Source organism: Scomber japonicus, chromosome 14, assembly GCF_027409825.1.
Source record: "Scomber japonicus isolate fScoJap1 chromosome 14, fScoJap1.pri, whole genome shotgun sequence".
Classification (NCBI taxonomy): Eukaryota; Metazoa; Chordata; class Actinopteri; order Scombriformes; family Scombridae; genus Scomber; species Scomber japonicus.
In genome coordinates this window covers 33,446,627-33,461,844 of record NC_070591.1, presented here as the reverse complement: position 1 = coordinate 33,461,844, position 15,218 = coordinate 33,446,627, and the positions used below count along the sequence as shown (strand labels likewise).

The 15,218-nt window shown below is 38.5% G+C and overlaps 1 protein-coding gene across 1 annotated transcript in view; it reads right to left on the bottom strand.

The window, feature by feature from the left end:
* ttc27 (tetratricopeptide repeat domain 27) overlaps window positions 1-15,218 on the bottom strand; it is a 93,583-nt gene that overhangs the window by 46,208 nt on the left and 32,157 nt on the right. Inside the window, exons 7-9 of the mRNA XM_053333630.1 lie at window positions 14,346-14,485; window positions 6,430-6,542; window positions 1,742-1,808 (exon numbers count right to left, since the gene is read on the bottom strand). Of these exons, the coding sequence (XP_053189605.1) occupies window positions 1,742-1,808; window positions 6,430-6,542; window positions 14,346-14,485 (320 nt within the window). The remainder of the gene's footprint in view (window positions 1-1,741; window positions 1,809-6,429; window positions 6,543-14,345; window positions 14,486-15,218) is intronic.

Sequence of the window (15,218 nt, the reverse complement as noted above, 5' to 3'; positions counted from 1 at the left end):
TGATGTTTCGCTGGCACTGAAGAAGTACCTGACAAGCAGTTTTAAGCTTGTCAGGAAATTCTAACTGCTTTAATAAAAATAGTGAGGTGGTATTTGGGGGTTGTCAACATGGATTTATGGTTTTGTTTTTCTCCACTTGTGCTCAGCTTTCTTGCAGTTCTCCTTTAGGTGAGTCATTTCATCAGTTCTGTACAGTGGTTTGGTGTTTGGATGGAGTCTTCTTCAGTTTGCTGGTGCAACACTATTAACGGTTGATAGCCTTTAGCTTAGTATTGGAGTTGTTGACTTATATTGCAGGCAAAGGAAAAGTGTTTCATCAATGATTCATGTGGCTCGGTGAAATTCTCCACAGCTTCAGAAATAAGATCATATTTCTTAACAACCATGTTGATAACACTGCTAAGAAAAAAGCTGGAGTAGCAGAATTAAACAGCCAGGTCAGTTAGAGAGGACATACTAATAAATCCTTGATATTGGAATCAGACGTGGCAATGATTGTCAACCTATAAACATTTGAAATACAACACAAACATTTAGGAATTAATGTAGGACCATGTAATTATTTTGTTGTAAAATGTAATAAAATTAGCAGTAAAATGTAACTCAGATCTACATAATCACATAAGAGATCTGGAGTGTTAATAATGAGATATGAGAATAATAATGAAAAGAATACAGTGTAAAAGCCGTACAGCAGTTTTTGTACCTCACCCTGCAGAATGTTCAGAACTACAGCATGGAAGTGATAACTCAATATGAACATGAGGATTATTAATATTGATTAGGTTTCAGTCTGATTTACGTAATGAAATCAATAAAGTATTACTTAAGCTTAAAGAGGCGCTGTGGTGATTTACTATGGCATTTCTATAAAGTTGGGGCACTTATGAGAGACAGATTATAAAAAGAATGGTCAAAAATGAAGTAGCAGGCTGAAATGTCCTGACTTTTAGTGCTTAGTATGAGCCAAGCTTCATACTGAACTCAATGTGTGAAATTGCTGGAGTCCCTCATTAAAGTAGTTTTAATACATGTGTCATTCTGTTTGGTCTACCTTTCTTTACTCAATTACCATTCAAAACAGAAATGCCAAAAAGCTTGTATGATGCCCAGAGGACTCTGTCCAACAGTAGCACAATGTTTGGAACTAACTGGGAAGGGTTCATTTGAGCCTTTTTAGGCACTGATTGAGTTTGTGACTGTGCATATCTTTGCCATGGATATGTTTCAGCATTTGTTGAGCTTGTTCCTATCAGGAGGCAGGTTTAATTCAAACCAATAGCCACTGATATGACATTGGTGAAAAACAAATGAATGTCATGTCTCCCTTTAAAAAAGATCAGGAATTTCTTTACTTAAGAGCAGCCAAGACGATTATCATTAGTTTACATCTTGTATCTACAAGACAGTCACTGGGAATTGACCTGACCCTTACTCTACACAACATTATTACTCACTTGTGTATTGCTAATGGGTTAATAAGACAAAACCATCAACTGGAAAAGTGTCCGTATAGTCCATATTACTTATTATAAAAAGGAGTACACCTGGTCTCCAAGGCACTGGTGGAAGTCTGACAGGCAGAAATGCCGGGCAGGTATACCTTCAGCCTGTACTGAAACCCCATAATCTCTGACTTCTGATTTCATAGGCAATAGAACACCAACCAAGCATAAATAACAATGTCAATGTGATCAAATTGTTAAAAGTAGTAAAAATGGTGATTTTAAAAATGACTTACAGATGTGAAGGCCAGGAGTTCCTCTTCAGTCAGTTTGTGGACAGGGTTGTTCTTCTGGAAGTCAGTGCTGCAAGACAACACATGTGGTCAATACACAGTCTACTCTACAGCCATACCAGCTGCTGTGAGATGTTGAGCAGGCTTATAGTGAAAATATTAACATGCTGATGTTAAGAAGTTATAATGTTTTCCATGTTCAACATTTGAGAGTGTGTTAGCTTGTTAACATTTACTAATAGATGCTAGGACTGGGCGATTATGGCAAAAATCTAAATCACGATTAATTGAACATTTCACCTCGATTACGATTAATGAAGGATTATCTCCACCCTTGATGAACAATGATGTATTTACAGTTTCTTTTTCTTTTGTATTTTACACTGTTGCACTCACACGATATTAAGTGAAATCTTCACACATGAGTATCTTTAGGAAGTGAAAATAATTATGTTTTAAGGTGTGACGTTGTGGTTAATGTCTAGTTTACTTGATTAGAACTATGTAAAGATCATGGTTTGGGTTCAAATGATCACTGGAGACAAGTTTTCAAATTCCTTAAAGATATGCAACCTTTGCTGTCATGGCAACAGTGAACACCACGATTAATTGACAGATTAAGTCGATTAGAGTTTCTAAATGTCGGTTTCGATTATTTTTCGATTAATTGCTCAGCCCTAATAGGTGCTATACATTAAGTATAGTTGAGGCTGATTGGAATACTATTAGCTCAGCAAATAAAAACACTGAACAAACTGAAACTTTGTTCAGATGATGGCACCAGGTGAAAAGGTCAGCAGATGACCAAAAGGATTACACTTCATCCTGAGGGGAACCATGAATGACTGCATGAAATTTCATGGCAATCCATCCATATCAACTAGAGGAAAAGTCTACGGATCACTTTCTTCGGGTTTCATTGTGTGGGAACTATACAAGTCTGAACAAAATTTCAAGTAAATCCATCAAGTAGATTCATTCACTAGATAAGTGAAATGTTCAACCCACTGGTGGCACTAGAGTCAAAGGAACACTTAAGTCATTAGGATTCATTATGTGGGAACCATTAATGTCTGTAGTTGTTGATATGGTTCAGTCTGAAACATTGCCATACATAGACCTATTCACTAAGGAGTAGTTACAGACTATTACAATGTTTAACTATAATCAAGCAATCAACATAAAAAGCTACTGATTTCATATCAGGATCATTAATAACTGTACCAAACTGGATGGTTTGATTGTTGTGTTGACCAAAACAGTGCCAAACCACTGATCGACTAACATTAAGATTTTTCCACTAGCATGGCTTAAAAAAGTGCATTAAGATGAAACAAATTTGATGGAATCACTACTGAGGTTTCCTGTTATGTTCAAGTGGTGCCAGAAAGGCAGGCTTTGGCTTAAAGAAGATGACTTTTATCCAGAACAAAGGATTTAAATTGCAGAGAGATTAGGTGCAATAATTAGCAGTGGAATTTTACTTTTAAACAGTGTTAAAAACTATGCTAGGTGAATATAATACAAGGAATTCACCACTATTCACACTTTCCCCTTTACATTCAATCCTCCAGGCAGCCCTCACTGATCAATAAATTAGCATGCACAGACAGACAGTGGACAGAAGGCCAAAGGGGCCTACAGGTGCAGCTGTGGAAGAGAACTCTGGAGAATTCAACCTAACAGAGGCCAATATGGAGATTTTGTCTGAACAAAGTGACCAAATCTAATAAATCTATATAAGCTTTTAAAAATCAGATCTTCAGATGACGGCCTTTATGGGACTAAAGAAATGAACTGAAGTCAAAGTGTGTTTGGTGGGAAACCCACATATTTCTGTTGGTTTGCCAGGTTTCTCTTGGCACACCACACTGGTCCTTGGTAGGCACTGCCATCATTACACACAAATCTTCCATATGATAAACTGCAAATCCTGACAAACCAAACAAACTTAATTCCTTTTAAAGATTTATTGTGGCTACTTCCCATTTCATTACAATCACAACACACAAATCAAGTAAATTTACTTCCACTTTTGCCAAGTCGTGAACTTGGGTTAGCTTATGTGATTTAAATAAATCAAATAGTTTGCTGAAGGAGACTGATCCCAGTAGTTTGTTTTGAATTTATTTACTTGCTCGACCTTAAAAGCCAGCGAGTGTTTATCATGAACCTGAATCTTTATTGGGCTTGGCTTGCAAAGACCGTCGAGATTAAGAGCTGCAGGGTCTGCAGGGAAACAAAGTAAGATATACTGAACTCCTCTGTGTTGTATTCATGACAGAGGATACAAAAGCTAATTGTAACTGACACCTGGCACCTTGCCAGGATACAGTAATGAACAGGGAGAAAAAGCTGGTGTAGCCTGAGGAAGAGGTTACTAACTCTCTAAGTAACTTTTCTAAGTGAAAAGTGTTCATTGACTGATTGAGAGACAATGCATGAATCAATAAACATGTAAGTCAAACACTACTGCTACAGTGGAGAAGTTTGCTTGCACCCCTATCACAGTGGAGCAGACCCTCCAATATTTGTTCTGTTGCTTTTTGATGGGCTGTTTGAGACAACAGGAGCTGAAGTGACCTTTCATTCATAAATGCACTCAAACTGTACGTGTATCATAGACCACCTCCAGATGTGGTTGGACTAAACCAATCATATTAGGATTACACAATGTTCTGGGCGTATTTACAGTTGCATTAACATGCAGTTTCCCTTATCCAGATGCATATTGCATGTTAACACAATGTCAAGTACATAATCCAATGTGAGATTTTTAAATGCATCTGACCTACAAGGCAAGTAATAAGAGCTGTCAAGTGCCCAACACATCCACAAATAGAGACAAGAGAATCCTGACAAGGTCACATTCCCAGAGTATAAAGGACTAAGAAGAAGTCAGTCCTCAGATCCTCCTGGCCAGGCCCTCTTCAATTTTTTAAGCCCTTGGCTAAAATCTAATAAAAGGTAATCACATCCTGTGATGTGCTCTCATTAATACAAGAAGCTCTGACAATGAAGAGGCAATTAAAATACTTGAAAGCACAGTGTGTCTGGTTGAACTGACCACTTACTTTAGACTGTGTAATCCAGTGACTTTAAAGCATCAGCAACAGTTTCACTGACATCCTGTCTATACATTCTTTAGTTGTCTATATGATATAAGAAATATGTGCTCTTGTTTTCATTGGGGCTCTTCGTGTGAAACTGTTATCCAAACTGTCTTTTTTTAGGCCTTTTCACTCACTACTGATTACTGTAACCTCTGTCAAACAGTTCACAGCTGTAACAGTGATTCATCCAGTAACATGTGTACAGTATCCTCTGATAACTTTACCTTTCTTACCATCAGTATATGAGCATGTCTGTACGTCTACAATTCTCCCAACAGTTGGATCCAAGCTGTGCTAAGCCAACACTATGTATCCACAGGGTGATGATATGATGTATATCAGGGTAAGTCACTTTACCTTGAGAAAATAGATTTTCTCAGACCTTTTCCCCTGGATCAAGTAATGACAATTCACTACTTAAACTTACTTACTAAGTACTTTACATTTTCACATTGCTCTTTGGAACACTGGAGGTAGAGGATTTGACATTGTCTTTAAGAAGTATACAGGTGCACAGCTCTACCATTAATTGACACAGACCAGCAGCTCATCAATCATCTCTTGGCAATCTCACTGACTGCTCCACTGACCCTCACTTGACCCTTCTAGTCCCAGCAGCAGCTTGGGAATTCATCACTGACTCACTCTGAAGCTAATGTCTCTCTTCGCCTGCAAGGCAGTTCTGATGAAGCATAAACCAACCCTAATACAGCAGGCTTTTCATCCCAACCTCAAGTGCAGCTGTTCTAAACAGGTATAAACACTTTTGCCTTTAGACAAGGTAGGACAAGACATTGTATGACCTAGTTTGGTTGGAGCATAATGAAACCTTTATGCCACAAAACTAATCCAATTATATCTAGAATTTCAAAAGCCACTGGCTGGTCTGCTATTTATTGTACTCACACAGATGGACCTTTAATATATACAGACAGAGGATTTAGCTTAAATCCACTACATGTTGACTTCTACTCATGGTGCTGATAATTCTACTATCAGGTTTTAAAAGCTTTTCTGTAAAAGGTGAGTCTACCAGACAGCAGGCTTTTTGTTGTAACAAGTAATTATAACAAAAAGGAAAACTAAAGTTAGGAGATCAAATCAGAGCATCTGTCTAAACCAGGTTGTTAAATGTGTCCGAAAACGATCCAGTGAACAGATTCAGTGGGCTTAAAATGGCTGAGACTTGTGATATGACCATCTAAAAAGGTTACAGAGTTGATAAATTCATTATTTACTTTTTGACAAGATGTTAGCAAAGTCACAATGGCATATCAGATGAAAGTAGTTGAATGTGGGATTTATTTATGCTCAGGCAGATTGAAGTGAGTGGTTCATCAGCTCTAAATTGATGTTCAGGATAGTGAGAAATTATTTCAGTCTTCAGACTTTAGAGGCAATTTCTCCTGATGTGTGACAGATAAACATATAACCCTAAACTTTTTATAAGACATCCAAAGTTCTTCCTGGAGTTCAGGTTAGACAACTGGTAGATAAGGCATGACAAACAAGTATGCTCCTTGTGAAGAACTAATGCACACATTTATTCTCACAATAAAGCTTTGGTAGTGGACTTACCAAAGGCCCAGGATGACGGCCTGATCTTCAGCGCTGAGGTCAGGCAGCTCATACTCATCTGGCTCCGCTAAATTGATCTTATCCAACACAGTGTCATCATCCAAACTGCAGTCCTATAAGCATGGAAACACACATGGAATCAGATGCATACGCATATGCAGCAGTCATAAAATATGGTACATGAAAAGAACAAAGCACCACCACCAGCATTCTTTTTAGGTTTAAGCATAACATAAATTTGAGAAACTACTTACAGCTACAACTTTTAAACTAGACCTGTGAGACAGTAATCCACATGGATGCTGCTGTTTACTGGGTCATTTCTTTTAAAATGGGTAATGGTGAGCAGGTACCTGATGGTCTTGATGAAGTTTTATCTAGCATTTAATAACAACTGGAAACCGTTTAATGGCAGCCAACTGCAGGCTGACTACTTTATGAAGAATCACTAGATATCAAATAAAGCTTATGGTTATAATTTAGTGGAACAAAAGACCAACCAAACCCAACAAAGGTGAATGTTTTACCTAAAGATACATTCATTTTACTCTTTCCATGTCCTGTTCCCCAGTAAGTGACACACTTGCACAATTTGAGAGGTAACAATAGTTACACCGAAAAACAACTGCCTTGTCCAACTGAATCAATTGCTAGTGGTGCGGTTCGTTTGGGCAGGTGTGAAAAGCAGCAATCGTACTCTGGGGAAGAACAAAACATTCCAGACTGAGACCTTGTTGAAGAGGTGGTCTTGGTCGGGTTAGAAACTAACTCTGGTATGAATGTGATCTAACCCTACTACAGGAAACAATTTGAAGGCTAGGACATGGTGGTATGTGCTCCTCAGCTGACTAAAGGCAAGACGTCTTCATATAACATGAAACAACACATTGTTTGAAAGACGTTGCATTCAAGTGCTTTCAAATGTGCCGTTTTGTTCACATATTGTGGCTTGGTATATGGCCCAAATGATGACTGCAACTATACAGGGATGCCAATTCTGCCAGTCCATTCTGGAAAGCTATCCCAGAAGAAAAACAAACTCCACTTTCTCTGCCTGCCAGACTTTTGACCAATGAACAGAGTGACAGCTCCCCTGTGGCTTTTGTTGATACATGTTGGTTCGCTTGAGATTTTGCCTGAGTGAAATCATACCGACCCAAACGCAACAAAGCAGCAACTCATCCATTGAAAGCAAATGAACTGTAGGTGTGAAAACGCCCTCAGACAGATCATAGAGTTATGACCATGTGCTACCACAACAAGCTTACTGATCTGTGACTGCACCAAGTGTGCTAGGTCAGCTAGTGTTACCATAGCATTCTAAGAAGTGATTGGCCCATTCACATCTTTCACCTGTTCTAGTATAAGCTGGAACTCACTATGGGTCAACTCCCTCTCTTGTTGGGGTCTACTACATGCTGGAGTCATTTTTCTCAATTGTAGCTGAAGACAAATATTTAAGGAATCTTGTTGCTTGAATGCATCTCTAACAGAGCTTCAGAACATGTAGGTTAGAGTCTGGTAATACCAATGAGGCCTATGACTAAATTACCCTAAAACTGACATTTCTCCCCAACCATTCCAACCATGGATTATGTATACTTTGATATCTCTACTAACTGCTTTATAAGAGATCACAGTACATTAAGTACAATGAAAGGTACAACCAAACCTTCATGTATGTAAATCTACTCATTAGATCCCAGAGATGTGTTCACCTTCACACCACTTCAATCTAGACTCAAGCCTTGGTTCAAGAAGACAAGAATTACTTATAACTGGACAAGTAGTTAAATAAAGAAATGGACTTCACAGGTGCACCACGTTAAACCTGAGAGCAGAGCAAAGCCTTTTACGATGTCTCAAATTCACCCACATGCAACACAGTCGTAAGGAGAAGTTTGAGGTTTGGTGTTTTGAACAAGCACACCAAGACATGTGGACAGGAGGATTAAACCACTAACCCTGTGATTAATGGATGACCACTCAACCACCTATGCTATTGCTTCCCATTCACAGTATGGCTTGTAATTCTTGGAAAACATTAAATTTTTCTCAAGCACAATCTTTATGTGATACATTCAGAGCTTTAGGATTGAACAATGCATGACGCTTGGTCAATGTAGTCCAGTGCATTCTTTTTGTCCAGTCTTGAAAAGAGCAAACTTAAACCAAACCCTACACTGTGACAATGTGGTTTGGCACATGCAAGAAAAACGTTGGATTGGACTTGCTTTCATTAGAATAACACAAGGGTGCCAAGTCCACTCATACCCACAGCGACAGATATGACCCAATTTCCCTACTGGCAGTGGTTTTGATTGGCCAGTGATGAAGGGTTCCTTCTTCATCCCTCTCTTCTTTCTTTCTATCCATTCTAGATAGGAAGCCAGTGAGCTCTGGTTAATGACAGCCTTGATTGAGCCCATTTACTCCCCCTCCTCCAGTAATGAGGGCATTAGTGGTCTGAGCACAGCACAAGGAACTGGAGCTGGGCCACGGCCACAAGACTGAGAGCTACATGGACACACTCCAGCAAAGGTTTGAGAGATCAGAAAATATACAAAGAGGGAACCAATGTCTCATTCCAGAGTTCTTTAGCATTAACTTACCAGGGCTTGAGTTCCTCTATTGCTACCAGGAAGGTTATGATTTCCGCCCAGCATCAGTGTTTGCTTTTTTCTGTTTTTGTTAGCAGGATATCACAAAAACTGCTGGACAGATTTCAGTGAAATGTTATGACATAGACCAAGGAAGAACTGATTGCTTTGTGGTGAAAAGAGTGCCACCACGGGGCTTTATATAAACCACGTTATGTTTTGACACGTGACTTCTTATCTGTAGGAAAGCAAACAACCTCCTTTTGCTTTCCAGAACTGTTACAGATCAAAGCAACAGCTAAGATTTATGCAATAGTTTTCTGATCCGCCACTGCTATGAATAAACTTTGACTATAGGTTTAGGAACAAAAACCTACTTGGTTTAGGTTATGGATTATGGTTTGACATAAACATCTTGGTAAAGGTTAGGGAAGCATTGTGGTCCAACCATGTGAAAGAAAACAGGAACCACCAAATGTCTTCCATGTCAAAAGATACATAAACATGTACTATTAGGCATTTGAACTTAAGGTAATTCTAAAGGCAGTCTCAATTTTATACAATAGGTCAATTTTCAGTTATACAGACCAGGCAGTTTTATCTTTTTCATATCTTTTATATTTTCTTGATTTGATTTACTTTTACTCCATATTTTCTTCTACAATCAACTATAAGGAAACTTAAATAAAACATGCACATTATATCTGAGCTGTCCAGCTAAACTTTATGGCATTACAGCCACAGTTACTGCTATAGCCACATGAGAAATTTTAAGGGCTATTAAATTGACCATGGACATGTATCATCCACTTAAAATCTTGCATAACTGATCCAGACATTATTACATTTTTAGGATTGTGCAGCCTTGGTGGAAGTATGTACTCTTTGATTGATATTTTTATGAATCGAAGTTGTGGTTTTCTCTTGGATTTCATGTTAATAAGGTTTTCTGAGGGGAGAGTGTTAGTTGGCTATGGTGGCTGTTAACAGGATTTCTGCAGGGTTCACCGAGTTGAATTTAAGATTTCTTAAGACCTATTTAATTGCTACAAAGAATGCAATTTAATACATGTGTCACAGCCATACTAGCCATAATATGAGAAGTATCAAGGAAAGCCAGTAGGAATGATAAAGCCTAGAATCTGCTCTTCTGAAACGCGTGGATTGGTGCCAAAGTAGATAGCAGCACCAAGCAGTGGAAGGTAAATGAACCTGCTGGATATCAGCACACACTGTAAGTGAGAAGAACAAAGGGAGTCAGCAAGAGAATGATTGACTGCACAGGAGAGAACCTGTGTAGAATGAGGAAATGCACAGTAGGGATGAATGGGAGACAGATGAGGTATGACAGAAGAAAATTAGACAATCACAGCACTGCAAGTGTGTGTGTGTGTGTGTGTGTGTGTGTGTGTGTGTGTGTGTGATTGTTCAAAATTGTGTGCTTTAAAAAGACCCTTCAAACACACATTTATTCCTCTTGTTTCCCTGGAGCCCAAAGAGCATGATGAAACACTTAGACTGTGGCCATTATTCTTTTTCTGCTAGCTGGGGCTTTGATGTGAGTGTGTATATGTGTGTGTGTCAACTGTGGTGGGCTTTTGACCAGCACTTCATCAAGATGTGACTGACACTTTGGTCTGGGTACTGGTGCTGTAACCATGCAGCTGTGCAAAATTCCAATGCAGAGCAACAAAATGCTTTTTTCTTTTTCACAGAAAACAAGACTAACGGGTTGCTGCTGTCTAACAAGACACACAAAAGGGAACATGGTGCACACAATGATCCAACTAGGAAGGAATTTTGGTTCAACTGAATTTATTTATTCATTGTCTTCCTTTCAAATGACGTAACATGTGAATGTGCATGTGTTAATATGTTAACATGCCTGTAATTTCAATTTCTGTTTCTTTGTGTGTTTTGTGTTGATGATGTCTGTTTAGCTCTGTTATTCACTGTACATATACAGTGTACCAGTAGCTGTGTGTATGCATGTATATGTGTAACAATGCACACACACACACACACACACACACATATGAATATGTATATGTATGACTATATATAGCTGTATGTAAAAGTGGTGGTGTAATGAATTGTCTGGACTGTGCAGCTTGTTTATAAATGTACATTTAGAGATTGAGAAGAGTAAGTGTCACAAGGCCTTCATCTTTACGGTTATTACTATCATTTCATTATTTGGTGGCTGTTTGATCACATTTGTTTTTAGTTTGTATTATTATGTATTTAATTTCCAGACCAAAATAAAGATTGATCATTCAAATCAAGCAATTAAATACCGTATTTTCTGGACTATAAGCCGCTACTTTTTTCCCACACTTTGAACACTGCGGCTTCTACTACAGTGCGGCTAATGTATGTTTTTTTTTCGTGGTGCCCAAAACATTTTGCCTTGTAACAGTAGACCAATAAAATTGATGAGTAGTTCACAGAGGTCCAATGAAATTGTGTTATAAATCTAGCGCACTTTATTATTGTAAATCAGTCATATGTACTCACTCTCATCAACCTGGAAAATACTGGAAGAAAAGCATATGATGCGGCTGTTACGTACTTTATTATTTTTTCACTTTGATACATGTTTGATACACGTTGTTGTCCGACTCGTTCATAGGAGAGAACGGGAGAGTTTGCTCAGTAGGTAAGTTTTAATTCAAAGTTTTCCAATACATGATGTACAGTGACAGGTGCGAACGAGGTAGATTACTCCAGTAAAGGTAAGACTTAGTTTAATGACTTAGAAGTCGCCAAATGACTTACTTTAACGAATTTCGTTTATATAGTTTATATAATGCAGATTTGTAAAATATTATTTTTATGAGGGTCACAGTCACAGACAATAAACTTATCATGTGAAAATTGTGGTAGCAGCGGTGCAGCAGATGTAATGAAGTCCACGCAGCACGCTGGATGCAAACTAATATTAAGCCTGTATCCTATTCATTATAATGTCCATGGACATAAACTGAGTTCTTTTGTCTTAATAATGACAAAATAATACACAAAAAATGGTCGGATTGGGAACCCGTATGCATAATGTCTCCTCACTCGCATTTACTAGTGTTGCTTGAAATGACCAGGGCTCAGCTAATGTTGCCTTTTAAAACATCGTTGATTTCCTGGGATTCCCGGGAAAATTGCCTCCCTCAAGCAGGGTACACTTGCACTCACAGCACACTACCCAAATAATCCGGATTTTAGGGGGCAAACGTGCTTGGGCACGGTACGATTGCCTAGTGCGCCCTAAATGTGTGTAGTCAGAGGAGGGGGGGGTTGCGTGATGGCTGTCAGGCATCGCCGATCGGACCAACCCTAGCTAATATCTCATGTTACAACGTGGGACACCTGCGGCTTAAACTCCGGTGCGGCTTGTACAAGTACAAAATTGATTTTCTTTCTAAAATTAGAGCATGCGGCTTTTAATCAGGTGCGCTCTGTAGTCCGGAAATTACGGTATATGAATGCCCACATTTCTATTATAATTACATTAAATGTTTAAAATGTTCAACGTTAAAGGAACTGGCAGTTTACTTTTTTTGCAAATGTTGTGGATTTTTAATGGCTTTAAAATGTATTTTATGAATGGTGATGTCACACTATACTTAATGGAATGTGAAAAGCTAATTGCTGGATCCAAGAATAGTTTTTGTGAATTAGAATTACCATTGTGACAACCATTGACATCTTAGTCTATATGTGTGGATTCCTTTTTGAACAATGTCTTTTGAAACCAAGGTGCTCTTTTAATTTCAATGTATTCACATACATCTACCAATCTATCAGTTGGTGAACCTAAAGGACACCAGGTCTAACCTGATCACTGAACCAAACACACTTCAGACAGGAGGAGGGAGGAGTGGAGTGCATGGGGACACCATTGGGTCAACAGTAGCAACAGGCTTCATATGGCATTAAGGGTCCAGAGGTGGACGTCTCCCCCTGCTGATGATGATGAGTATTACAAATGATTTGCCCCTCATGTACATTGAGGGCAACAGAGAAGTCTAACTTAATCCTAAACAACAGCATCTTGGCAAGGATGTCTAACTGACTGCACATGGACAGAGGGCTGCCAATTCAGTCAATCAGAGAGCACCGACAATGTAGCAGAATAAGAGAAAAGAAAAGGTGCAGATTGTCCCTTTACAACCCTGAAAAGGAGTTGATATGAATTAATCTTTTTCTATTCTCTCATTAACCTACTTGGATGTAGCTGTGGTCCCTCTTGTCTTTGTTGGACCTACAAGCAGACAGTAAAGTCTCCCTACCTACAACTCTCTAGGCTTCCATCTACTTTGCATACGTTACCCTCCTAATTACCTCCTTGGACAGACCTCCACCCTCCCCCTTCTTCTGATTTAATGGACTGAACAAGAGAAGGAGTCTGTGTTTGATCAATAGCCATTATTGAATCGAACTGCTTTGAATGTATCTAATCTATTTACCTGTGTTTGTAACGTAATAGGTTTAGGATTATGATTATTCTCCAGGCACCCAACTGTTATCCTGAATATTTGGATAAACCAACGTTACAACAGGAGCTTTATCTTCAGATTAATTGTTTCTGAATTAAATCAGTTTTTATGCCAGCCGATTATCCCTCCTGCTGTTATAAATCTAGTCTTGTCCTAACACATGGGTGCCCTTTTATCATGCACCAAACATAAATTATCTTCAACATCCAGGTAATCCAAATCTCAGTGTTTTGAGAAAGTATCAGTGAAAATGCATCTGTAGTTCATCATACCTGCCAATACCATCAATCAAGTGGCAGATTAATCTTAGGATTTTAACCATGTTTAAAGACAAGACCAGTGGTAACCATACATAATTCAATACTAGAACTGCAATGCTTAGTCAATCAACAATTACTATTTTGATAATCGATTAATTGTTTGGAGTCATTTGTCAGGGAAAAAACCCTCAAATTCTCTGGTTCCAGCTCGCTCAATGTGTGTATTTTCACCATTTTTCCATCATTCCATGATCAAAACCACTAATGGATTAATGGACATATAATCAACAGATGAATGAAAATAATCATTAGTTACAGCCCTTTTCTATACACACAGGGCTTTTGATGTTACAGGTTCACTTGGTCTTTAGGTATGCAAGGCTATGACGGTTTTCTACTTTCCTCTATGCTACTGATACTGCCACTGTTCAGCAAGTAACAGAGTCTCACTTTAACATTCATACATAATATTAAAGTGCTAAATACTGTGACAGGTTAGACAACCGTTAACAGTCTATCATCAAAAAATACCAAGTAGGAAAGCAGACAAGGGGAGTTCATACCTTGGGCAGCATAGCCAGAGGTGTAGGGACAGGAGATGCTTCAGTGTGTGTCTGCTCAGGCTGGTCCTGCATTCTCTTCACCTCCAGGATGAGCTGAGCCAAGTACTTCTGCTGAAAACGGGTACGTTTGCCAAGAGCACCTTGAATCAGCAGATGCAAACCGTTGTTATATTCCAGTCCACGTACACTCACTGTTTAAATGTCTCTTGAGATTAGGTGGATCATCTCTAATATCTGAGGACTCAAGTCCTCGTAGACAACATTCAGCATTTTTAAAAGGAATACTTCAGCATTTTGGAAAAAAGGTTGTTTTTTTTAATGGAAAGTGAGGTTTTAAGGTTGATATCAATCTCATGTCTCTGCATTAAGTACAGAAATGGTGATAATTAGCCAAGCTTAGCATAAGAGGCACTGTTAAAAATAAACACACCTCATTTGTTTAATAGATCAACAAATAATATGTGATAGGAACAAATGGATGGAAGTGGACAGAAATACCTACAGCACATAACCCCTGAAAATCACCAATGGTTGTTTTTACAATGCTGTTTGACTGCACATTAAACAAGTGTTAATTAGTGAGATTTAGAAATGTGGTTAGCCATATTTTCTCTTTAACACAGTCAGTCTAGCTGTTTACACCTACAGTCTTTATGCTAAGCTAGGCTAATCACATTCTACTGCAGCTTTGTACTGAACAAACCGCTATGAGATAAGAGTCTTCTCATCTCTTGTTAAGAAAGACAATTTGATGCTGTGATTGAGAGGATGTTAGCAAACTATGTAGTGGTGGAAAAGCTTCAGAAATTGTTATCAGACAATGGAATCTGGTTTATGAATGTGTGTCTATGTAGGTGGTGGAAAGTAATGTAA